The 26,679-nt window shown below is 41.9% G+C and overlaps 1 protein-coding gene across 17 annotated transcripts in view; it reads left to right on the plus strand.

Annotated features, from left to right (window-relative positions):
• Positions 1-26,679, plus strand: part of FHOD3 (formin homology 2 domain containing 3) — a 471,758-nt gene that overhangs the window by 353,645 nt on the left and 91,434 nt on the right. For 11 of the 17 annotated variants that reach the window (XM_045458615.1, XM_045458602.1, XM_045458603.1 and 8 more), the window contains 3 exons: positions 1,162-1,269; positions 20,188-20,322; positions 24,491-24,541. In XM_045458615.1, the coding sequence (XP_045314571.1) occupies positions 1,162-1,269; positions 20,188-20,322; positions 24,491-24,541 (294 nt within the window). The remainder of the gene's footprint in view (positions 1-1,161; positions 1,270-20,187; positions 20,323-24,490; positions 24,542-26,679) is intronic. The other 6 variants (XM_045458606.1, XM_045458616.1, XM_045458619.1 and 3 more) reach the window with 3 other exon arrangements.

Below are 26,679 nucleotides of genomic sequence, written 5' to 3' on the forward strand. Positions count from 1 at the left end.
GGTAATTTCCAGGTTTTTTTCACCATGATCTCAATAATGCTCCTGTATTGCCATGCATGACATTTTCAGATACAAATAACCATAAGGTTATGCTAGCTTTCCAAAAGGAGGCTTACTCTGTCAAAGGATATCCACATTTGAAGTTAAGGTGCTTCCCAGAATGGTTAGTGCTGGTTTCTGTTGATGGGAGTTTGAACTGGATTCACTGTGTGCAGGAAGGTCTTTGTGCACTTATCGCATAGTGACCCATAGGGTCTCACGCACCCAAGTGTCCCCAACCAGTTTAGGAGAAGCAGTCAGCCTGACTTGCAGCTGAGTAGGTTGAGAGGCAGATCATTGGGTCTCATCTGTAACTAATCATGAGTGTCTGCCCCCCCAGGCCCCCCCCCACCCCCGCCACAAGGGCTTCAGGTGATGATTTGTTTTCTGGGAACACACTGAGTGATAATAAGCTAAAGGACAGCTATTCTGAAAAACCAGAAAGAAAACTCTAGAACTTTACTCATCTAGAAACTTGTCAGAGATGACTGGGAAATGATAAAGGCTCGTTTAGACCCGGTGGCTGTACTTTGGGTTCAAAAGCAGCATTGGATGAAAGTGTGAACACATGTACCTCTAGCCAGCAGGCCAGTCCAGCAGGTCTGAGGACATTTTCTCCTTGGTCACTGGGCAGGTGACAAGATTACATTTAATGAATGATTTGGAAATACCTAAACCAGACCTTTTAATAAGATGTTTGTTTAGCTAATCATTTGGTATTTTCTACAGATCTTTGACGGATTTAACATTAATTGTACCGCCATGAGAGGCAAGAAGAATCTTCATAGATTCAAATGAACATAATTGGGATTCTTTATGTTAGCAAAGAATTTTAACGTACATTGGACAAACAAGGAAATATGAAGGTTTTATTTAAACCCCTTGTCATAAATCTCTCTGCCCAATGGTTTTGGCCTTTGGGAAACCTCTCTCATGAGAAATAAAATGAAGCAGTTAGTAACTCTCTTGAAATTAGAAAAATCACTAATGGTGTTAGCATTTCCAAGCCTGTTTTTCTTGCAAAAATGAAGATAGTTTGCTAAGTGTTACTCAGTTACTGACTTGTACTCATTTCTCTCTCCTTCCACCCTGCTCCCTACCTTAAACTTCTGCACTGTTTAGATACAACAGCTTTGGCAACACCTCTTATCACTCAAGACCTTCTGGATCTGCTGTGCCCGCCACCCCCACGTCATCTCTTTCACCTCCGCAGGAGGCCAGGCTGGAAAGGTGAGTTTTATAAGAAGGAAGCCGATGGCTTTACCCTCCGGTGGAAGAAATCAGTTTGATGAAGAATGACTAAAGGAAAAGAAATACAAAGCATAATCCAAAGTATTTTTCTGTACATAACATAGTCCAAAGGCAATAATAATTTCTTTCACACTATTTACTAAGTAAATATTTTATTAGAAGTGATATTTTTTAATGTCTCATCTCTGTATGTTCTTTCCATAGAAAGTATAAAAAAATTTGTTCCCAGTTACTTAAATGTGAAGGGTTTGATTGACCTATGAAAAACTGTTCTAGAATTTGTGTAAGGTCTGCCTTTGGTCCTATAAACATCAGTTTTTATCTTTGAATGAACAATTCTATAAAAGTCAGGAGGTAGTGGGCCTATTAAGGTCTGTACCTTAATGTAATTAATCCAGGACCTACCAGAAGGGAAAAGAATTGCATGGGTCCGTGGAAGGAATTTAACTTGGCAAGAGTATTAGACCACTAGAAATTAACTAACTATTACTTCTGGAAGCGAGTGATTGCACAAGGATGTGTTTACAAGGAAAAGGTAAGACCTGTAATTTTAGAACAATTAAAAACAGTTACCCTTATATGGCAAGAGTGCTGAGTTAGGGAAGACTGGCTGGGGTTCCAATTAGTCACTGGGAAGTTATTTAATCCTTGAGGGGAAAATGCCAGTTATGACAACTCTTACCTTAGAGGGTGGTTTTGACGAGCCACTGAAAAGGTACTCATGAAAGCATTATGTGAACCCCACCGTGTGGGTCCAGTGGGAAGTAACAATATGTGATGACAAGATATAACACCCAGCAGCGTGTGATTGATCAGAAATCTAGACATGAGCAATTCAAAATGATCATTTGCCTCAAATCCTGAATTTAAAACAAACTCGACCTGTATTCTATACTCTAATCATCTGTGTATTCTGAAGTGTGTTTTGCTGAACGTGGCTGGTGATTAGAGGTTTGGTTGGGATGTAGAGCAGGCAAGACCTGACAGCCCCAGGAAGAGGGGCTGTCCAATGAACTTTGCCTCCCCACACATGGTGTTAATTTCTAAGATGACACATAGGCTCCACATTGTCAAAATCTCAGGTTTCACAGCCCAGCGTGGCCCTGGGCTGGGTATTTCTGGGCTTAGTAAGATCTTGTCCGTAAGATAAAAAGTTGATTTCCTTGAAGACACTGTACCCTTCGCCCTAGGGCACCTCTATTTGGGATCAGCTGAAATCACTGTGGTCCCAGAGAGGTCACCAGTGAAGAGGGTCCTTATCTAATGGGATGGGATATTGGGGTCCAAAGTCAGGAATATTAAAGTTTTACTGATGTTACATCTCACATCTTATTCCTGCTAGGCTGCCAGCTCCTTGGGAACAAGAACCAGGTCCCCTTCATTGCTGTGTCCCCCTTGGTACCTGGGGCCTGACTATGGCAGAGCCACAGTAAACACTAGTTGCAGGATCAGGTGAATTACCCACTCATTGGTTGGGGAACAGTGTGGAGGTCCCTGAAGTTGACAGGTTATCAGGATGGGAAATTTATAGGTTTCCAAAGCCCTGGGCTTTAGGAAAGATTCCCCTATGGGTCCCCTTCCCATCCCCTGGAAACCCAGGTCCAGGTTTGAGCTGGAGGGTTAGGGGTGTAGGCTCTGGAAAGTCTCCTTCCCTGCTTGATCTGGCTAAGTGTCTCCTGGGGCCTGGGAAGCAGGGGGTGGGGGGGGGGGCATTGGGTGGGAGCATTAAAAGAGGCAGGATGGGGCTGGATCCCAGAGAGCCTTGAATGCCCTGGGGAGGAGGTGATGCTTCATCCTGAGACATCAGGGGCTGTTAGAGTTTTGAAGCAGCAGGTGGGGTGCTCTAATCTATCCATGAGTGGAGCCAGTGGGTCGAGGCTACAGGGACAGGGGCTGCTATCTCTGAGTCTGAGAGGGCTGACCATGCCTAAGAAGGGCAGTGGCCATGGGGCTTGAGAGGAGCAGCGAGTTGGGACAAACTTGGAGAAAGGTGGGAGCAGCGGAAGCAGAATGAGTGAGGGTTCAGGCTTGCTCAAGCATGAGGATGTTAGAAACTAGGAACAGAGATAGAATTTACTGGAAAAAAAAAAAGCAAATCACAGGTGGAGATGTTCAGCCTGGGGCATGCGGGTCGTCAGGAGTCTGTATGACACCAGGGACACAGTGAGGGTCCCTGGGATAGGTGGACTCAGTGGTCCTTGGCTTGAAGGAGTTACTTACATGAAATCCCTCCAGCCAGCCTACGTGCTGAGATCTGGCCACCAGAGAAGCCAGTAATGGAAGCCTTTCTTTTCTCCCCGCCCCCCTTTTTTTTTTAATGTTTATTTACTTTTGAGAGAGAGAGCATGCACAAGCGGGGAAGGGGCAAAGAAAGACAGACAGAATCCGAAACGGCCTCCAGGCTCTGAGCTGTCAGCACAAAGCCAGACACGGGGCTCGAACTCACAAAGCATGAGATCATGACCTGAGATGAAGTCAGATGCTTAACCGACTGAGGCACCCAGGCACCCCAATGGTAGCCTTTCCTTTCCAATTCCCTCTTACAGCATACTCTGCTACAGAAAGTTCTCTACCTGAACCATCTGTTGTATCCACTAGCAAAGAAAGCTTCAGAGTTACTTGCTTTACATTCACATGTTTTTTTCCCAATTATCACCATTTATGGCTTCACTAAACCATGTGACCAATCATTTGAAACATCAGATATGCAGTTTCATTATTAAGACCAGCAAGCCCTCCAGCCTGGCCACCCCACCACGTTTTACTCTGGCCTCACTGGCTTATATTTATGATATAAAAAAAAGAAAAAGAAGGAGGGGTCCCAACTCCAACTTATATTTGTATACATCACCCAAATGTACAATGTAAGTTGTATTTATTATAATACGTGGTTTTATACAGTTTAATTTTTTTCATTTTTGACAACTGAATTATTTGGGTGTCACTCATCTATTTTCACATTTACAACAGTTTTCTGCCCTACTAAGGTGTGTGATTGTTTTTACTAAAGTATATACTTCAGTAATTTGTAAGATTGTTGAGATGTTTTATATACCTATAATTCTTGAAACCAAAAAGAAAAACTCAGGAAAGGCATTAAAGTATTATGAACAATAGTGGCATTCTTGTAGTGAGAACCCACATTTTATTTTTCTTTTTTTAAAGCTTGATGCTATTTTTTTTTAAGTTTATTTATTTATTTTGAGAGAGGGGGAGAGAGAGAATCCCAAGCAGCCTCCACATTGTCAGCACGGAGCCTGATGTGGGGCTCGAACCTACGGAACCATGAGATCATGACCTGAGCCAAAACCAAAAGTAGGATGCTTAACCGACTGAGCCACCCAGGTGTCCCGAGAACCCATGTTTTCTGGTAACACACTCCTGAAAAATTAGATTCATGTCAGGGTGCCGTGCAGTACTGGAAAGATCTAGAACTCTTTTCCCTTGGTTTGGAAATAAGACTCACTTCCCTTAAGTCCTAGGAAAATCAGGCCAACTAAAACACCCCTTCAAGCAGGTCAGCCCACTTTGGAAATCCAACTAGCCATCATTGTGAGTTTAGTGTTTTCCATATTTTTCCCAAGCATGCTAGTATGTTGGATGTTAATCAAATTTAGAATGATAAATTGACCTAGAAAGGAAGAACTAAAGAAACAATATACAAAATTAAGTCAAGTCAAGGGTATTAAAATGAATCCATCCCCACATCTCCTATTATGACTTTGTTTATAGGGCTGTCGTTCAGAAACAATGTAACATTAATTTTCATGAAATTGGAAGTTGAGCTGTGCCAAAACAAAAGAAAATAAGAAATCCCAAACTATTTGCAAAGGCCCTCTGGGATACAAGATGCCCCTGTTTAATGAAAGCAGACTTTCTAATTGTTTCAATTTTGAAACTGTGCTTTTTGAGTGGAAACATTCTCAATATTTTTAAAAGAAGAATTATAGGAATATTTGAACCGTTCATGTCGAATATTCAAATGAAACAAAGAAGCAAACAATAATTACACCACAGCAAATGAGTCTGGGAAGCTGGGAAGGGCAGAGCCCGTTCTCTTTCCATCCCTGCAGTGACATCTCCATCTTGTGGGCCTTTTCAGAAATGGCGCCAGATGCTTGTTCGGTGTGGTGACCGCAATTACTGAGCAATGACCATGAGGGGATCAGACACAAGTCAAGTGCCTGGGGCTGAAGGTGCTTTGAGGCCATCAGTCTTGGCATTGAGTCTGGGGAGTACGCTGATAATGAGGCCCAGCTTGTACCATGAAAGGGGGTATTAGCAGGTGAACACAGTGAGTGCTCTGTGTGGAAAAGCACACTGGAAGAACCCCAGATCCAGATTTTAGGGACCAGGAAGGACTTCACTCATTGAGCTGAAACCCAAAGGATCAGTGTGTGCCTTAAGTATTGATTTTGTTCTGTCTTCCACTTACAACAGTACCGCTGGTTGTAAATGACACTGCTGTAAATGACAATACCCTGCCTGTTCTACAGGTTAATATCAAGAGTCTTCAGAAAAGTTTGATGGCGTGCCTGGGTGGCTCAGTTGGTTGAGTGTCCAACTTCGGCTCAGGCCATGATCTCACGGTTTGTGAGTTCGAGCCCCGCATCGGACTCTCTGCTTTCAGCACAGAGCCCACTTCAGATCCTCTGTTCCCTTTTCTCTCTGCCCCTCCCCCACTTGTGAGTGCGCACATACTCTCCCTCAAAATAAACATTAATTTTTTTTTAATTTTTAAAAATTTAAATAAAAAGTGAAAAAAGGTGGGGGGGGGGGTGCCTGGGTGGCTTAGTCTAAGGCTGGGTGTCCAACTTCATCTCAGGTCATGATCTCGTGGCTCGTGAGTTCGAGCCCCGTGCTGAGCTCTGTGCTGACAGCTCAGAGCCTGGAGCCTGCTTTAGATTCTGCGTGTGTCTCTCTCTCTGCCCTTCCCCCACTCACGTTCTGTGTCTATCTCTCAAAAATAAATAAACATTAAAAAAAAATCTTTAAAAAAGTTGAAAAAGAAGAAACGCTTGGGAATTGTTTGCCCTGTTTCATGGCCCCAGCAGAGAGAGTCTCCCTACTTCGTGGAGGACAGTAAACCCACATATGAGCAGTGGCACCTCTGTTGGGAGTGATATGGATAGTAAGGATCGGTAAAGGATGCAGCTTTGCATTTTATTTTTATATGGGCTTTGCATGTACACAGTAGAGCATTTAAAAGGTGAAGGGCTGTACAATGAAAGTGAAGCTCCCTCCCCAGAAGCAATGACTCCTAGCGATTTCTTATGTGTATGTCCAGAGACATTTATGTTCACGTAAGCATAGACATGTTTCATCTATCTTTACACACATGGTAATACCCTGCACAAAACTATTGTGCATTCTGCTTTTTCGCTTAAAACCTGCATCTGGGTTCTTCCCCCCGCCCTGCGGTACTTAGAGTTGTTGCGTTGTTTTTAATGTCTGCATCATACTTTTTTCTCTGGATGCTACTTCATATACCCAATTCTGTATTGATGGCCCCCAGTGTTTTGCTGTGACCAACGATACTGCAGCATAATTCTTTGTCCATGTGTCACTTTACACACGTGTGGTTGTCCATAGGATAAGTTCCTAGAAATAGATTTAGTAAGTCAATTGTTTACGCATTTTAAATTTTGATTGATTTTTATCAAATTGCTTTTCATGAGGATTGTACCAGTTTTGATTGTGAGCCATGCTGAGTGAGAGAGCTCGTTGCCCACCCCCATGCAGAAGGACCATTCACAGTCTCAACCATTGCCCACCTGGTGGTGAAGAGTTCTCTGGTGTTAAAATTTAAATGTGCACTTCCCTTATTAATATGGTTGAGCATGTTTTCCTATGTCCACAAGCATTTAATATTTCCTTTTCTGTGAAATTTTGGCTCATGGTCATTGGGTTCTTTTTCTTACTGAAGTGTAGAGGTTATTTATAAACTCTGATAAGAGTAGCAGTTATTTTCCTCAATCATTAGTCTTTTATTTCATTTCTGGTGCTTTTGCCAGGCAGACAAATTTAAGTTTTATGAGTTAAATTTATTTATCTTTTTGTCTTCTGGTTTTGTGTTCCTCGTGAGGACACCTTTTCTCCCCTGCATGCTTCCAGAATTTCAAGCTGCAGTTTTCACCTTGAAATATTTTATCTAGCTGGAAGTTATTTTGGCATATAGTGTAGGCAGAGATCCACCTTAAATGTTTTCACTTGTTTGCAGACCATTTATCGAATAACAATCATGTCCCTACTGATTTGTCATGTACCTACAGGAATCCCGATTCACGTATGTGTCTGTGTTCAAACTGTTCCCTTAGGAGTGTGTCCCACCCCCTGGCTTCTGTGAGGCTGTCAGGAGCTCTCCTTCCTCCCAATTCTTGTCTTTATCATGCAGTCAGTAGTCTTTGAAGTAGGACTTTGTCACGTGCTACCTTGAAACAGTCCTGTTGTTTTTGTCTTCTGCTATTGTGCAGTTGTTTACGGTGATGGACAGTGCCAGAACAGAGGATGGGCGATATCTGGGGGAGCTGGGACCCAGCAGCTAGGACTGGGAGGAGGGGAGCCTTCTCTGCTGAGCTGTGACTTCTGTCTGCCAAGTCAAGCTTCACCTTGTGGGCTCTCCCTTCTTATGACCCCCTTCAACACCTGTCTCCGCCACTGGGGCGGTAACTCCTCCCTCAGGATGAAGATGTCCGTTTCCATGCATTTCCTGCCTGTTTTCAGTTACTTCAGGTTTTGTATATATTACCTGCCTGGCAGGCCTTTTGACTATCGCCCTGAGTATAACTTGCTGGTACCTGTGTCTTCCTCATCCTAATCTCCTCCTCTGTGTGGGTTGTCTGTTGTGCATGGATCTGTGTGCTTGTGTCCTCTTGTCCTAGTCAGCTTTGGCTTTTATCATTTCTTGCCTTCGCTAGTATCTACGTGTGCCTCGAGGTTTTACTTGTTTGGATTTAAAACCATTGATTTTTCCAAATAGATGATTCATATGTTTTTCTGGGTCTCAAATACTTGCTGGCTGTCTTCCATCACTTGATCTACACCGTACTTCTTACAAAATTGTGTTGTGGAGTCAAGAGCACCATCGTGCAATGGAGCTCTAGTTAATTTTCTTTTTTAATTTTCAATTTAAATTGGTCGAAGTCAGTTAAAAAAGACTTTCTCAGACATCACTGAGAAAATCCTGAAGAGCATATAAAATAAGATCAAAGGCATGTTCTTTTTATGTGATCAAAATTAATGGCACCCAGTCTACAACCAGTGACAGGATATAAAGGTACCAATGTGGACTGAGTCCCTACCATTCACAGAAGCTGTGTTCTCCTTTTACCTTGCCTGCTCCTTCCCACTTGCCTACTGCTAGTTCCTGATACCAGTCTTGTTACACACAATGAGTTCCTGTAAGGCACAATGTGGTTCTGATTAATCGATTGTGGTTGCATCCAAAGTGCAGGAGGGGAGACGCGCTGGTCCGTTGACAGAGTGAGTATACGGTAGGTCTGGCTCCCTGATGGCATCTATCTGCTGTGACTCTGGGTGTGTGGGGACCTGGGTTCTACATCAGCCCTCTGTCCTGAGGGAGGACTCTGAGTCCTCAACAGACTCAAGGGACTCTTTCTCCCACGTGTGTTTTGGAGCTGACTCCTTACCATTCCTACCATAGATTTAGTTCAAGATCTATGTCATGCCTGGACTATCTATTGAGTGATATAGGTCTTTCTGAAATGTAGATCTGAGCGGATGACATTTCCCACTTAGAAACCTTGAATGACTCCTCTGCCAACCAGTGAAGCCCAACTTGACTAACATCACCAAGAAGATCTCTCAAATTTGGGTCCTGCAGGCACCTTCCAGCTTCATCAACCATCACGTCCCCCAGCCTCACTGTACTTTAACCCCATGGAGATGCCACTATGAACATACCAGACTCTCCTGGGGACTCTTCCTTCCGATTTGCTCTGTTCTTTGGCCAACCTCTCCTTTATTCATCCACTTGACTCCTTCTCGTCCTCTAAGAGCCACATAGATGACATCTGTCCTATAAGACTCCTCTGACTTCCTCAGACAGGATGAATTGTAACATCTTTGTGGGTTCATATGCTACCTCTATTTCAGCTCTCAGCCCTTTGATGTTTGTCCTTTTGTTCCTAAAATGGGGTTCATCAATCTACAGTGGTCCGTGGTAGTAGGTTTGGGTCCCCCAAAGCCATGGGATCAAGATGGTTAACTTTCCTGGATTGGATATTTTATTCAAAGATATGGGGGGAAATCTGTAAGACAAGCAGGACTGTGCCCTGTAGGATCTGTGTTCACATGACTCTTAAAAGCGAGTTTTTTCTTTCTGCAAGGAGACACTCTATGCTGTTCTCCTGTTCCTTCTCCTGTAGGGGGCATCTTTACTGCTTTGTCGCTGCTGTTGGGCAGCAGCCACTTCTGTGTCTCTCGCATGAGATTCTCCAGCCTCCTGTTCACCGCCCTGCCCCAAACCTCTTTGTCACATAAGCAGGCGAGCACATGCATGACCAGTTTGAATCTCCCAGAATCCTGTTTTCTTCCTTTGGAAAGTGGGATTAGAATACATTTTTTTTTTAATTATATAATTCTCTCATCCTTGTTTATATAAAAGGTAAACATAGCAACCTTAAGCGTATCTATTGTAATTCCACTGGGAAGTGAGAATAGTGCGTGTCACAGAGTTAGGTGAGACCTAGAACAAGGAAGTGCAAAGGTCACTCACCAAACAATGCAGATGGAACACCTCCACCCACAGAGCTGTAGACACTCATAGGCATTCCATGCTGCAAGCGGAACCCCTGGGCCAACACCCTCGTGTGCGCCCTGTCCTAGTGGGCCAGCCCCTGATGGCTGGGTTTCTGGTTTCACACCAGCGTTGTTCAAAGATTACGGAGTGAAAAGGGGTAGGAACAAGGGAGAGATTCCTCATTCAGAAAATGTACTCCTGGGTCCCTTCTCCCATTTCTCCCACTCGTTTTCACACAGCCCAGCCAGGAATGAGTAAGTCTTACTATTATGGTGGGAGAGGCTGAGTTTCTTCCTGGGTTGATTTGAGAGAGAGAGAGAGTGAGTGAGTGAGTGAGCGTGTGTGTGTGTGTGTGTGTGTGTGTGTATGTGTGTAGACAGCTAGATATTTAGATGGAATCCCCACCCTTTCACATTCTGTTCTTCTGCTGTGCCAGTGTAAAACCAAAATACCCAGCGACAGCTGGAAACCTAGCCTCTGGGGCTGTACACACTCATACACACATATAATGACTCCTATATTTCATTCAGTAAATATTTATTGGGTGCTCACCTTGTGCCACCTATGCTGCCATGAGAATCTGACGTTGATTTAATTAGACCTGCCCCTGGCTTCGCCTGGCTTACACTGTACTGGCAGAAACAGAAGATAAGCAAATCATCAGCAAATGGAGAGTTTCCGCTGCAGTAAATTTTGTGAAGAAAATGAAATTTCATAGAAGTAGAGAGAGAGCCCATCAAAGTCGAGAGCCTAGCATAGGTGTTCTGTCCTCATGAGGGACACCTCTAATAAGAGGTCTGGGAAACTGAGTCACCAATGTAAGACATATTGCAACTTATCCCTAGGTTTGCCAGCTCTCATGATGAGATGAGCAAGCCCACTTAGATGAGGGAGATTAAAAAAAAAAAAATTGAGTCCATATTTTTCTTTAAAACATGATCCTGAGCTGGAAGACTATGTTTGGAAGAGATTTGGTGTTTAGAGAAGGGGTGGGCATGCACAGGAGGTGTGAGTTGGCCTGGACAGGAGAGGAAGAGAGAAGCTGGGAAGGATGAACCTTGGTCCGGGCCTGCAAGGCCAGGAAGCCATGACTCAGGAGGTGCTGGTGGCAGTCCATGATTTGGAAGCTGCCCGAAGAATAGTTTAATCATGAAGCCACGTTGTGGTGGCCCGGGAACTTGTGACAGGAGGATTGACCTCCTCGCTGGAGGACTCGCTTGGTCTTAGACAGGAGGGTGGAAAGTAAGAACAAACTGGCAAGAACTGCTTGTGAGCCTGGGGTCAAGGATGCAGAAGGGGTCAGGGGACAGGTCGAAGCATGATGCCAGCTATGCCTGGGGAATGGCACGTGCCCTGCACGTGAGTGAGTGCAGTCACGTGAGACTGCATGTGGGGCCAGTGTCCACAGCACACAATGTGAGCCGTGCTCTTGCCTCCCATGGCTGGGAACCTCAGAGCTGCGCTGAAGCAGTGTGTGACAGTTGGGAGGAGAGAGAGCAGAAGGAAGCCTTAAACCCACGTCCCCCTCTTTGACGGCAGACGTCTCCGTGATTGTAGCCACGATGATGGAGAAAAGTTGCCTGGTTCTTAGGGCTGCCTCTGGGGCTTGCTCATTTCATCCTTGAGAGCTGGGATGTAGCCCTGAAGGGTGAAAGAAGATTCTGACATTTCCTCATTCCAGGGCAAGCAAATACTGCTTGGCACAACCCAGAGTTACCTCTTCTCCTGTGATCTTTAGATCGAGTGACCCCCGATTTTCACAGCTAGGTTGTAAGGACAACCTCATGGTTTTGCACCAATGAATTGCCCTTTTAGTACCATTCTTTGACCTCTGTATCTTATGTGAAATTAACTGCTTGTGAATTAAGTGATAATTTCAAATATCGGATAATTTGTGAACTTAGTGTGACTTTTGTTACTATTTCACCAGAGATCGTTTTTTTAAATAAAAAGTGTTGAAGATTTGCTTCTTTCACAAATAAGACTTTTACTTAACTCAAACTTACCAAGGGAGCATGTGTGTTTACACAGCTTTTGCAGTATAATTGACATAAAAAAGTTGAGCAGAAGTTTCGACATATGTATGTGCAAAGGAAGCCATTATCACAATCAAGATAATGCAAATATCCATCACCCCAAACATTTTCTCATGCCCTTTTGTACAAGGCTGCCCTTCCTCATCCTAGGCAACCACTGGTCTGCTTTCTGTCATCATAGATTAGTTTACACTTTTTAGAGTTTTATATAAATGTAATTATACTATATGTACTCTTGGGGAGGGGTTGACTTCTTTCAAATAACATAATTGTTTTGAAATCCATTCATTTTGTTGTATGTTTCAATACTTCATTTTTATTGCTGACTAGTACTCCACCATACAAATATACCACAGTTTGTTTATCTGTTGATGGATATTTGAGTTGTTTCCAATTTTTGGCTATGAACATTTGTGTGCAAGTCTTAGTATGGAAATGTGCTTTCTTTTCTCTTGGATAAATACCTAGAAATGAAATTGCTGAGTCCTATGGTAGGTACATGTTTACCTTTTTAAGAAATTGCCAAGTTGTCTTCCAGAATGGTCTTACACCAGAGTAATGCTGTCCTCATCAAATGAGATGAAGTGTATTCCTTTCTCTTTTATTTTCTGTAAGACATTGGTTAACACTGGGGCTCTGGCCAACAGGCTTGCTGAAATGCCCACCTCTACTGTGTCCTCAATGTAACTCTTCTGGCCTCAGTTTCTTCTTCTATAAAGAGGGGAATAGTAGAACTGAGTACAAGAGGTTGTAGGCATTAAAAGAATCATTTCATGTAGGGGCGCCTGGGTGGCTCAGTCGCTCGAGCATCCGACTTCGGCTCAGGTCATGATCTCACAGCTTGTGAGTTCAAGCCTCACGTCGGGCTCTGTGCTGACAGCTCGGAGCCTGGTGCCTGCTTCGGATTCTGTGTCTCCCTCTCTCTGCCCCTAACCCATTCTCATTCTGTCTCTGTCTCTCTCAAAAATAAAAAAGCATTAAAAATTTTTTTAAAGAATCCTTTCATGTAAAATAGTACCACACGGTATTGTCTCCGTAAGTGGTAACTGTGATTACCAAACACATTTCAGTGAAATGGAATTCTTGTTTCAGACATCTCGGTGAGGGAGGCTTTAACCAGATGGGTTTCTGGGGAAGCCCCTGGAGCCTGGTATGGTCAGGATTAAATATTGCAATTCCTCTCACTCAGAGTAGATCATCCGCTCCATTGCAAAATCTCTCTCTGGCTCCTCTCCACCTGCATTCTTACGTGGCTTCACTCGGCTGCAGCTGCCTCGGCTGTATCGTAGACGACTTCAGCTTTCCAGATGTGTTCCGGGGTGGCGCGCAGCCCTGGTGACTCACCCAGCTGGTAGCCGTGGTGGGAACGTTCACGTCAATCCCCTGGCCCATTCTCGCCTCTCAGGCTGGGAGCTGCCAGTGTCACATTCCAGATCTGGCCCTGATCCTGCAGCTTAGCCTTCCCTTGCACCCAGAGATTTTAGGCTCCCAGCATAAAATGAGATGTGTCATATACCCAGGATGGCCCGGGTGCCGCTTTTTTTTTTTTAGTTTATTTATTTATTTTGAGAGAGGGAGAGAGTGGGCATGAGCCGGGGAGGGGCAGAGCGGGGAGAGAGAGAATCTCAAGCAAGCTGTGCGGTCAGCACAGAGCTTGATGAGGGCCTCGATCTTGCAAACCGTGAGGTCATGACCTGAGCAGAAATCCAGAGTCAGACACCTAGCTGACTGAACCACCCAGGTGCTCCAGCCCAGATGCTGTTCTAAGCAAGCTCATACATAAACTCTCATGTTAACCTGATGGTGCTTCATGAGTTTCAAGTATTATTATCACTAATTACAAACAAGTAAACTAGGCTCACCGGGGTTCAGCGATTGGCCATGCTCTGGTTTTCTCTAAACCTTGTTGTGCTCATTCCTTTTTTGCCGTAGCTGGTCCTCAGACCAGCCAAGATTAAACATGACAGCAACTTCCAATCGCTGTAAGGATTGTTCCTGAAAAACTTAATATGAAAGATAAAAATCTGTTAATGATGCCCTTATAAGGAGAATTTACCATACTAACTTGAATTTTGGTGTTGTTTTTTTTTTTTTAAAGGTTGATTTGGGATTCCCTTTTGTACGGTTTGAGTGCATTCTGGCATTGATATTATGGGTTGAGCCCATTTCCAGAAACAGGACCACAGTTTACATTCTCACATGTTATATTCTCACAGTTTATATTCTCACATGTTGGGTTTCTCCAGAAAACCTAGGGAAATTTATTAATATGATGTTTATAGCCTTCTGTTTCCAGTATGATCAAAGTGACTTCTATTCATTTAGGACAGAAAAGCCCATGGGAGGTCTTTAAATTCTCCCTTCCTGCTACAGGAATCTGTGTTAGTGTGCTCAAGAGAATGGATCTTGAATTGCTCAAGGCATTTTGCTTCGTGTCCAGAATAGAGGAACCACTCTGCTTTGCTTTGAGTTAGCTTGCATTTCAGTTCTTTCAGAACTGAGGAACCAAGGAAGGAGATTTCCCGTGTTGTTAAGGCTGCTCATCAGTGCATTTGCTGTTGCGTTCTGGCCAGCAAGTCAATGTGAGATCTGTTCTTATGAGGTGGTCCAAGTGGACAGGGTCAAAATCTGCAGGAGGGAATGACATACCGACCTGACTAAACTGGACACACTACTTAACGTTCTCGAGTTCTAATACTACTTTAATTATATTCAGGCTCCAATATTCACAATTTCCGTAAGGAAATGATGTTAATGTGTGGTATAGAGAGGCTTCACTTTGACTTCATTAGCACAGCCACTAATGGCCCATTATTAAGTTATGTGTTAAGTCTTTCCTGAGATCAGAGCAAACATTTAGAAGAAACTAAAGTCACAAGGATAAGGGGGAATGGCAAGGTCCTTATTCTGCTCTTCACCGAAGCATGAGCACAGACCACCAAGCATGCCCCTGTCTTTTGTTCTGGAAAGAGAACTCAGAAGGTAAAGATACTAGCACTTGAGGAGACGACCACACAGGGCAGGCTGGGAAGCTGGGCTGGATTCAAATTCCCCACATAGTCCTAAAATAATAACTCTCCTGTGTAGAATACCTTATGTTTTGTTTTCAAATTCTGGAGCTAGACTTAACTTTTGAGGTTCACCTAGCTCGGGGCTTCAAAGATACTTGATGTTAAAAGAGAAGTACTTTTGATTCTTTTTAAACAAATTTTGTTTAATGTTTATTATTGAGAGACACAGCATGACCATGGGAAGGGCAGAGAGAGCGGGAGAGAGAATCCAAAGCAAGCTCTAGGCCCTGAGCTGTCAGTGCAGAGCACAACACAGGGCTTGAACTCACAAACCGTGAGACTGTGACCTGAATCAAAGTTGAATGCTTAACCGACTGAGCCACCCAGGTGCCCCAAGAAGTATTTTTGATTCTTAAAGAGCAATAGAATAGCTTCAAAAATATATTCCAGGCTTACAGAAAATTTTAGGTAATGACAGAAAATTATGGAGCTATTGTATATAAAATTGAAGCCCTTGTCCCTTTGATTTATTTTCTTCCCCAGTGATGACCACCTGAAATTGGCTTTGTCATTTCCATATATGTTATTATCTTCTTGCTAAATATAAACATACCCCTAAATAGTGTATGGTTTCGCTTGGCATGTATTTAAACTTCATAGAAATGAAAGTATATCGTTCATATTCTTCAGACTGCTTTTCGCTGTCAATATATTGTGCTTTTGAGAATCATCCATGTTAGTCCATTTCACTCTATTTTTTCACATGCATAAAGTATTTCTTTGTAAAAATATACCATATTTTTGTTTTCCTATATAGTTTCTAGTTATTAACCATTAACAGTGCAAAACAGCATAGCACATGGTATTCTCGTACGTATGTGCCATCTTCAGCATGCAAAAGTTACTCTCTAGTATAAACCTAGAAGTAGAGTTGCTGGATTGTAGGATATGCACATCTTCAATTGTATTGAGTGCTTCTCCAAAATGATTATATCAACTTAGACCCCCAGAAGGTATGGAAGAGAGTTCTTGTTGTCTGGTTCTGTGCCGATGCTTTGGGTTATCAGGCATTAGTTTTGGTCAATCTGCAATCTGAGACGTTTGAAATAGTATTTCACTATGGGTTTAACTTGTATTCTTTTTCCCTGATTTCTAGTGAAGATGGGCATCACTTATATATCTGTTGGCCATTTAATTCTCTTCTTCAGCGAAATGCCCATTATCTTTTGCTCATTTTTCCACTGAGTGGTTTCTTTTTTTCTAATGTGGAGTGGTTCTTTTTGTTATATGTATACTAATCCTTGTGGTTTATATGTGTTATAAGTAGCTCCTAAGTGGTGGCTTCTCTTTATTCTTAACTTCTGTACTCTTTTAAGTGCATACAGATTTTAAATTTTAATATATGTAAATGTATCAAGTTTTTCCTTTTTGATGGCACTTTTTTTGTTTCCGGTATAAAAATTCTTTCCCGAGATAAATATTGCAAAGTTTTTACTTTTTACATTTTCCAATCCCAGAATTTTTCTTTGTGTTTGGTATGTGGAAGGCCTCACTGTATTTTGTTGTATGTGGTTAATAATCCTCTCAGTACCAATTGTTAAATAGTCCATCAGTTTCCCGCTGATTGATCAATTCTAACATTAAGATGCACTTAATGTTCCAGCATTGAGTAATGTTTACCATAGTTTAAAAAAATATGTTGGCTAAATACCCATTGTCAGGTTAAGAACACTCTCTCCAGTTCTATGCTTGCTAAAGTTTTTTTTTTTTTTTTTTTTTTTTTTTTTTTTTTTTTTTTAATAACGAATGAATATTGTATTTAAAGCTTTTTCTGCATCTACGGAGGTAGTCATGGTTTTTCTCCTATAACCTATTAATGTGGTAAATTACATTCATTGATGTATTCATCTTAAACATCCTTGGATTCATTGGACAAACAGCATGATTTTATTTCAGCTTTTGCAGTGGTGTTCATATTTGCAATCAGTATATAACTTTCTATCCTCATACTGTTCTTGTTTAGTTTTTGTGTCAGACTACTACTAATCACATAAAATGAGCTGGGGAACTTTTATATTCTCTGAAACTTTGTATATGATTAAGATGAATTCTTCTTTGATTATTTGGTAGAAATCACCTTTAAAAATATGAGCCTCGTGGGGTTTTTGTTTTTGTTTTGGTGTGTATGGATATATCTGTAATTAATTGATTCAATTTCTTAAAGGTTAATAGAGCTCTAAAATTTCTATTTCTTCCTCAGTGATTTCAATCATTTTTAGAAAAACATCCATTTCTTCAAAGTTTCTAAATGTATCGTCATCGAAATTTCTCATTTTCTCATAATTATTTTTGTCTCTTGTTATGTTCGTATTTGTATCTATGTGCCATTCTTGAAAATTGCTTATTAGTAGCTTTTTTCTTAAACAGTTTTGAAAGAATGTATTATTATTTTTAAAAATTGTAAGCCAGCCTTGGTTTTTTAAATTTTCTCTATATTTTTCTATTTCATTCATGTTTGTTCTTATCTTTATTTAATTTATTTTGCCTTATTTGAATTTATTCTGTTGTTGCTTTTCAAACTGTTGAGTTGACCACTCATTATTTTTTACTTCTTTTCTAATACAAACACTTCGGGTGATAAATTTCCTTCTAAATACTACTGTAGAAGTATTCTGTAAATCTTGATATATATTGTATTCATTATAGTACCCTTTGGATCATTTCTAATTTTCTGTATTTTTCTTCTTTGGCTTGAACTATTTAGAAGTGTTCACAGTTTTCCAATTATATCAATTTTTAAAGTTTATCTTATTCCAGCTCATTTACATTGTTGAGAGGAAGGTAGCCCATATGAAACCAATTTTTGGCATTTATTTATGAGCTTTGTGGCAGGATTGGTGGTCTCTGTATTTGAGAAGAATGTGTTTTCTCCACTTTGGGATAGTAGGTATATATGCTCATTTGTTAAACTTATTAATCAGGTTGAAACAATCTGTGATGTCCGTAACAATTTGTCAGTCACTGCGTGAGAGGTACAGTAAACCTGAACACTCTGTGGATTAGATTTAGCCTCATATGACAGAAAAAAAAAAATAACAGCTTAAGAAAGATAGTCTAGATTTCATTTATATCAAGGAGAACTCACATTCTATCCATGCCCAAGTGTCCAGGGCTGATGAAGTAGCTCCCGAGAGAGCCTGGAATATGGGATTTGGTTACTCCCTTCCTGTAGCCAGCAGGAATGGTGGCTTCTTCCCTCTGCTTCTGACTGACAGCCAGAGGCAGTTCCATGTTGCTAAGGAGGATGGCTGTGGGACTTATGGCCGAATGTGAGTGATACCAGAGTCCCATCTTTCTCCCGCACTAAGGAACCTTGTGTTTCCCACAAGGCAGGCATATTTTCACTGGATTCAAGTAGGATTTCATCCCACCTATATTTCAGCAATATTTATATCTTAGTTTTAGAATTTTTTCAACAAATGAAGGCCTCATTGTCCATACAGATTTGTCCAGAGGTCCAACAGACCCCTCTTCCCAGTGAACTCCCTTTTGTATTTTTCATGAGTTTACATAATTTTTTCTTTTCCCACCCATTCTCGTGACTTAACATTTCCTGTGATTCCCACCACCCTGATCCCTCACTGAGGCCTCTCGCAGCCAGTTGTCCCCATGATGCCATCTTCAGTGAACAGTCCATATTGAGAGGTGTCACCAGCAGTCAAGTCCTTTGAACATGCTGTATGTTCTTGGATGCTTCTTGACATAGATTAAGATTGCTTTATTTTCAGTCAGATTTCAGACCAGTATTGTGTCTTTTTTTCTTCATCTGTTATCTTAACACTTGTTTTAAGATGACACAATTATTTTGAGGAGGTATATCAAGAAGCTGGTATATGGTAAAATATTTTTAGCATATGTAAAATAGAAAACATTTCTAGATTGAATGTTGATTCTATAACGTCTTTCCATAGATCAAGTTTAAAATGCGTGTGTATCTCCAAACTGGTGCGGCCACTCTGGAAAACAGTATGGAGTGTCCCTCAAAAAATTAAAAATAGAACTTCCCTACAACCCAGCTATTGCACTACTAGGCATTTAACCAAAGGATACCAAAATGCTGATTCGAAGGGGCACATGCACCCCAGTGTTTATAGCAGCACTATTGACAATAGCCAAATTATGGAAAGAGTCCAAATGTCCATCGACTGATGAATGGATAAAGATGTGATGTGTGTGTATAATATAATATACATAATGTGTGTATAGGTGTGTATATATATATGTATATATATACACACATATATATAATGGAATATTTTTGGTGATCAAAAAGAATGAAATCTTGTCATTTGCAATAACGTGGGTGGAACTAGAGTATATTATGCTAAGCGAAATAAGTCAGAGAAAGACAAATATCATATAATTTCACTCATGTGAAATTTAAGAAAACATGAACATAGGGGAAGGGGAGCAAAAATAAGATAAAAACAGAGAGGGAGGCAAACCATAAAAGACTCTTAAATACAGAGAACAAACTGAGGGTTGCTGGAGGGGAGGTGGATCGGGGCATGTGCTAAATGGGTGATGGGAATTAAGGAAGGCACTTGGGATGAGCACTGGGTGTTGTATGTAAGTGATGAATCGCTAAATTCTACTCCTGAAGTCATGATTACACCGTATGTTAACTAACTTGGATTTAATTTAAAAAAAAAAAAAAAAAGAATTAACCTCTACAAAAAACTGTGTGTATCTCTCTCTAGAGAGAGAAAGGGAGTGGGAGAGAGGATGAATCTGTATTTATGAGAATTCTTTTTGGTAATAACAGCACCTATTATTGATGACTGCTTATGTGCCAGGCATGGTGCTTAGCATTGTATGCACATTAGTACCTTCTTCTCCTCCTGGCGCACGAAGCAGGCTACTTACGTCCATTTACAGATGAAGATCTGAGACGCTCAGTAATTTCCCCCCAGCAATACCTAGGTACCAGCGGACTGGACCCTCACTCGAAACCGAAGTCTGGCTGGTTCCTACTTGGGTACTTTGAATCACAGGCCAAGCCACTAAAACATTAACTCTGTATCTTTAGGTCTTCACTGAGTGGTCTTCTCACATCATCCTTTAGGCAGCATCAAGAGTCATTGGCAGCAGAGAGAGAGAGGCGGCGGCAGGAGAGAGAAGAAAGGTTGCAGAGAATAGAACGGGAAGAAAGGAACAAATTCAAGTAAGAGGAATTTCAAGACTCTCTAAATAATGGAAAATCGAAGCGCATGCCTTCGTGCTCTGTATGATGAATACTGGTGTGAAGGGTTCGATAGTAATATGTTTGCTTTAGATTCTGTCTCTGTTTTTAAGGAACTGTAAGACATTCCTGAAACGGACTAGCTCTGGCTTGTTATGGCCGTTTCCCTCTCACCATATGGCAGGAAGCACAGAAAGCCAGCCAAATACAATTAGGAGCTTGTGTATTTTTGGGGCCTCCATTATCTAAAACGGTCTTATCCAGGCCTTCCTGAAGACAGAGAGCCTAATTGTCTTAACTTAATTTGTCATTTCCCCCTAAAGCTACTCATGTTTTATTCATATTCCATTGGATGCCAAAAGAAAATGCATTTCCCACTTTCTGCTTTGCTCCTTGCTCCCTGTTGCAATCTTCAGTGTATTTTTTTAAACAATAATCTCTCTTCCTATGGAGGAGAAAGCCACTCTGCCGATTCCTCCCAGCCCATTATCCCACTGATCTCTTTGGTCTCCATCCAGCTCCCAGGCTGTGTTCCAGTCTCAGCCTGTCTGCCCCAGCTGAGTTCAATGTCACTCCGTTTCTCCTCCAGCCTGTGCACCTGTTCTCACCAACTTCCTGGTCAACCTCCTTCCACTTCTCCTCCTCCCCGCCAGCTTCGTGCTGTGCAGTGCTCTATGCAAAACACTTGCTGAGACCATCCTTACACATTTCGTTCCTTCTGCTCTTTTCTCGCATCCTCTCCCCCTCTTCATCGCTGCCTTTGTCACCGGCACAGTCATTGTTCCTAGACCTTCTGTGTTCTTTCTTGCTTTCATTTCTCACCCCATCTTCACTTCCTGTTTCATCAGTTTAGTTTCTTTGGCAAACAGTATCCCCTTTCAATGACTCCCATTTAAACCCACAAAGAATATAAAGCAGTGTCAATAAGGATTTATAGGTTCTGTTACATTTTTCCAGGACCCAGGTAAGTATGAAGTGGTCAAAATAGAAGCTGAGTTGTAAAGTTGCCTTAACTATAATTCACTATTACATGGCAACAAATATCCCAAGTCTGAGTGAAACGCTAATCTTGGCTTTTGTAAGGCTGGGTTAGTGGCTGGCACGAAGTCAACTTAACATCATTCCTCCACTGTGATTGCATAGCAGACCCTGAACTGTCGGACTTTTACCAAATTATATGTGGAAATGCCCGACCTGTATGCATCATTTCTCATGAGGTAACTCTGCGAGTCGTCACTTCTGGAAAGACCAATTTGTAAAACCACTGGAACAGGTGAAATCCTTCCTGATCAGGGCTTTCTGAGAGTTTGCATAGTTTGCCACCAAATAGCAGTGGCGAATCTGACTGAAACACACAGCAGATTCAGAGGATAGTTTGCACGTACAAGGATTTGGGCTGAAGACCTACTAAAACAGGGTGTCAGTTCAGGGGAAGATGGAGTCGGCACACTCCCTCCCATCTCTTCTGTGCCACTGAGTGCCACCCGAAGCCGTGGACAGACACACAGAGCTCTGAAGACTCTGAATTGTAAAAGGGAGCCAGTGAACTGGGGACAGAGGCTAGCATTCAGAGTTCCAAACCAGCGAGAGTTTACCCTTTTCTTTCCTCTTCATCACCTGGCGTGTCCTCAGAGGTACCCCCAAACCCAGAAGTGCGTACCAAGTGTGAACTGAAAGAGCTCTAAGAGAAGGCCTCTCTTTCTGAACTCAGGAGCAGAAAACGGAGTTCCTAAGAGTCAGAGACTGGAGAAATGTCCTGTATTTTCATATTTTTTCCCCTTCTTCCCTACCCCAGTCTCCAAGCTGTATTATTCCCGAAGCACAATGATGGCAGCAGTGTCCAGGCAGGTGCCTGAAACTCCGAGGGAGGGCACCCCTCCTCTGACCAAAGGAGCTGTGGTTCCAAGAGCACTAGGCAAATCGCCCTCGTTCTCTCTGCGTCCTGCTCTGCTGCCCTGGGTGCAGACGGAGTTACTCAAAGTATGCACCAGAGCATGGAAAATAAAGCCCAAGCTTTCTGGCTACAGGGCCAAGAGTGGAGACCCAAGGAAGCCGAGAAATTATAGGAAAGTCACAAAGGTAGAGAAATGAAGAGAGCATTCTGGGTTCGTCTCCCAATTGTGCACATGTGGCTCAGAACTTCCAGAGCATACCACAGACTTTGGGAACTAAATACAGAGTGGACCGCCACTCAAGGTCCAGGACTGGCTACTGGGTGGTGCACACAATGGCCCAATTTGAACAGCATTAAAAATATTTGAAAGCTGAGCTAATATTGGAGCCAGAGTCAGAACTGGCAGGCTGGACCTAACCCAGTTGATTGCCTGCTTAAAGAAAATAAGATTCTTCATAGAATTCAAGGAAGACCCAGAGTCTCATTTCAAGATATTTAAAATGTTCTGGATGCAATCCAGTGTAACGTGTCACACAAAAAAAACCACGAGGCTCTTAAAGGGGAAAGAAAATCAAAATGTGCTAACTGCAAAAGGACATAGATGTTATTATCAGACAAAGACTGTAAAGGAGCTACTATAAACATGTCCTAAGAAGTAAGGGCAAATACTTTTGAAACAAGTGAAAAAATAAGTCTCTGTAAGGAAATAGAAGCTGTAAAGAAGAACCAAGTAGAAATACATATAGCACTGAAAAATGCAGTAATCAAAATAAAAAATTCACTGGATGGAATCAATGGCAGAATGGAGATGAGAGAAAAGTCAGTAAACTTGAAGGTAGAACAACAGAAATTATCCAGTTTAAAAAATGAAGCATAACATTGGGGAAAAAACGTAGCGTATCAGGGACCTATGGAACAGTAACAAAATGCCTTGCATTCATGTCATTGAAGCCCCAGAAGAATAGGACAAGAGCGCATTGTAACAAATACTAAGCTGTACATTCATATGCTTGTGTGTCTAGGTACAGACCGTGCTTGTAACTATCCACTATTTGCTTTTCGTCCCGAGTGGGTCTCACTTCCCATGTAAGACACAGATCCGGAAAAAAGAACCCTGTCGAAGAAGGAGTGCTGGTCAATCGTCAGGACAGACCACATACAACTATCAATTATGATGACTGTAGTTCCAGCCTGAAAGTCTGAGGATGTGAATGAAATGAATTTCGAAAAAGGAAATAGTAATTCAGCCATTTATTGATTTAAGTTATTCGTACTTCTTTTGTTTTTTTCCCTTGGAGAGCATCCTTACCTGTTCTTATTTTTGTTGAATATGATTTTAAGATTCCTGGGTTATGGGACATATTATTTCTAATGTGGAAGGTGATGAGGATGAGTGCTCGTAAATGCTAACAAATCTGGGTCTTTGTTTCTTTTTCTCCGTCTCCTAAGCTGCTTTAGTTGCTTTGACCTACTGTCCCTTTATATCCTGTTACCAGTGCATGGGGGAGGGTGGGTGGGGGGCGGGTAGAATACTTAAGCTACATTGTGACGTCCAGTTTAGGAAGCCACGAAGTCATAATTTTTCAGGAAAATAAGTGGTCCACTGAGAAGTTGCTGATCCTAAGTCTTAAACTTAGATTCAAGCTGGAATCTCATCAGCAGGAGCAGAACAACAAATGTGGGAAGTGGACAAAGTTGGGCATCTCACGAGTGCAGACAAGAGAATGTACAAAGCAAGAGTTTCCCATGATCCCTGCGTAGGGATGGAGAGGAAGAATCCTGCACTGTGGCATGAATGTCCAACTGCAGAGTGCAACACAAAATGGCCTAGACACCTGGACCCACCTAGATTTAATCCTTGAGATGAAAATTGTGGAGCTAGCAGGACTTGACTGGACGTTAATCATCTCTGAAAGCTATTGCTTGCTTGCAGTTGCCGTATTTTATTTATGTGTTGTTTCACCTTTTAAAAAACTTTTTCGTCTCCTCTCTCACCCATATACCTAAATTCTTCTTTCTTTAACTTGTAGGATTTCCCATGTTTTCATCCCTGTGATTCGATAGGAAATCCATTGTATTTAGTAGTTTGAAAGGGTAGCCTTTATATATATATATGTTTTTTAATCCAGCACAACCACTTTCCATTTCTGAGGCAACAGTCTTTCATGAAACACTAATAATTTCTTGGCAATTTCATGAGCATCTAATTCTGTTCTTTTCCTTCCCTATTTTGTTTCTTCTGCATATTTCTGTTAGCCGAGAGTATTTAGACAAAAGAGAGGAGCAAAGACAAGCAAGAGAAGAAAGGTTTGTATATATTTTCTTTCCCATTGTAACCAAATGACACTTGACTTTGCACTCTTAACCAAGCATGCTAAGGGAATTGTTAATTAAAATAGCTCACTCAAGTCACCTAAGACTTTGGGTAACTGGTATTTTGTGGAATAGGATGCCCTAGTTATCTACGTTTTCCAAGAAAGTACAGACTTAGTAATTAGTGCCATTGTGGTGTGAAATGTATGTCTGTTCCTCCATACTCTTCACCAAATGAGGACGTTAGTTTAGCACACTGACATATGGTATATATTTTAAATACCCTGCACGACCACTGCTGAGTCTGGGCTATGTGTCCCTACTGTGTGCTTCCAGGTCACGCATTCCTTTAACAAATATTTGAACACACAAACCGTGCCAGGCACTGGCTGAGGTGCCAGACATTCCTGAGACTCGTACACGATGTGCCTGATCACTTACTTTGTCTCCCTACTGAACTATACTCAGTTCCTGGATGGCAGGAACCATGTCTTGTTTTCCTGGTTGTCCCAGTGCCCTCCGCAGTGCTTGGCACATAGTAGGCACTTAGGAAGGAGGTATGTAATAAAGGAGCAAATGAACCAACAGCTTTACTTAAAATACTTAAGCTGTAAGCTATTTTATTTTTTCAAATCATGGCAACATGATTTGAATACCACTAAAATATACAAAGTGAATATATTCCGTGTCTGATAAACTTAGGTCACCAAAAGAAACCGTTTTTTGGAAGTAAACCAGCAAAAGGCAAGTTTTTACCCTGTAGCACCGTAGCCTGCAGTTATTCCCTCTACCACCAGATGGCGATGCTACATGGAGCAATGGAAAGGCTGATTTTCCTACTAGAGCCAGTTGGGAACCTCACAATCTGAACTATGCCAATAAGTGGAACTTTGCTGAGTTTTCTTAGACACCTTCAGCTAAATAGTTCAAGACAGTCTGAGGACAAGAAAAGTGCAGTCTGTCTGTGTTCAATTAAAAAATTAGATGCTTAGGTCAGCCTTATAAACAAAACTATGGCATTGCTTTAATTCCAGCGTTTTATTAGATTATTGCCACCATAATAACCAGTGGTGGCCAGCAATTCAGAGTGGAAGAAATAAGAAACTTCTATTTCTCAAATTAATACCTGTTTTTGACATTGGGGGCATAGACTTTGACTGAAAATGCTGTCGACTCCATGTCCAGGCTTAAGAGACCAAATTTTATTTTAGTTTTTAGCTTTCCCTCCAGATTCTGCATTTTTTTTTTTTAACTTTGGACAGTTTGACTGTTATGTTCTGTCTCCACAAGCAAGGCTTTAAAGCCTCTGAGAAGATCTCAAGGTCCAGACTGACCTCTAAATGGTCCCAAACCACTGAGCTCTGCCTCTTTCTGGATAGCAATCACTGATTTTTTCACCAAAGCATAACATCACTTAGGCCTGGAAGACCTGTGCAGAGAGAGAGGTGTTTGCCACTCCTGTCCTGTCACCTCTTGTTCTGACCTCAGTCCTTGCCCTATGTCACCCAGCTGCCTGGGGCTTCTTCGCTGGTGCAGGAGTGGCCTCTCCGTGGCCTCATGTGGGCCCCATCTCTGTTTACATGGAGGATTGTGGAAGCAGCCAAGAATTTCCCTTTAGTTTGGACCAGCCACTTTTCTTGATTAGTTTGCTTCTTGAATTAGCTGGTGAAGATGGGAGAGAGGGTATAAACTTTTCCCCTGTTTGGAAAGCTGTTGGGTTCCTGGCAGACCAGGAATAGATAAGATTTCCAAGTATCATGGGATTCAGAAATGGATGGGGTAACTGGAGATCAGAGGTGGAAAGAGCTTCAGAAGTAAGGAAGAGGGCTCCATCTAGAAACTCTTCAAGGTAGACCCAGGTGTGTTTGTTGGGTCCCATGTCTCTTTCTCTAAATGCAGTGACTCAGATAAAAATGGCCAGAGTCACAGCAGATGGTTTTTTAAGGTTTGTGTCATCCAGTGTAGCAAGATGAGTGTGGTTTTGCTATTTTGAAGTGTAAAGGCTATCCAGTCACGTTTGATTTCACTTTGATTTATTTTGTATTATCTCATTCCAGCATTTGAGGCAAACTAGTTTATGGACAATGGTGCAGATCCAGAGTAAGATTCTGGTGAGGTGCTGCTTCTTTAAC

This window comes from Leopardus geoffroyi, chromosome D3 (assembly GCF_018350155.1).
Source record: "Leopardus geoffroyi isolate Oge1 chromosome D3, O.geoffroyi_Oge1_pat1.0, whole genome shotgun sequence".
In the NCBI taxonomy this organism is placed as follows: Eukaryota; Metazoa; Chordata; class Mammalia; order Carnivora; family Felidae; genus Leopardus; species Leopardus geoffroyi.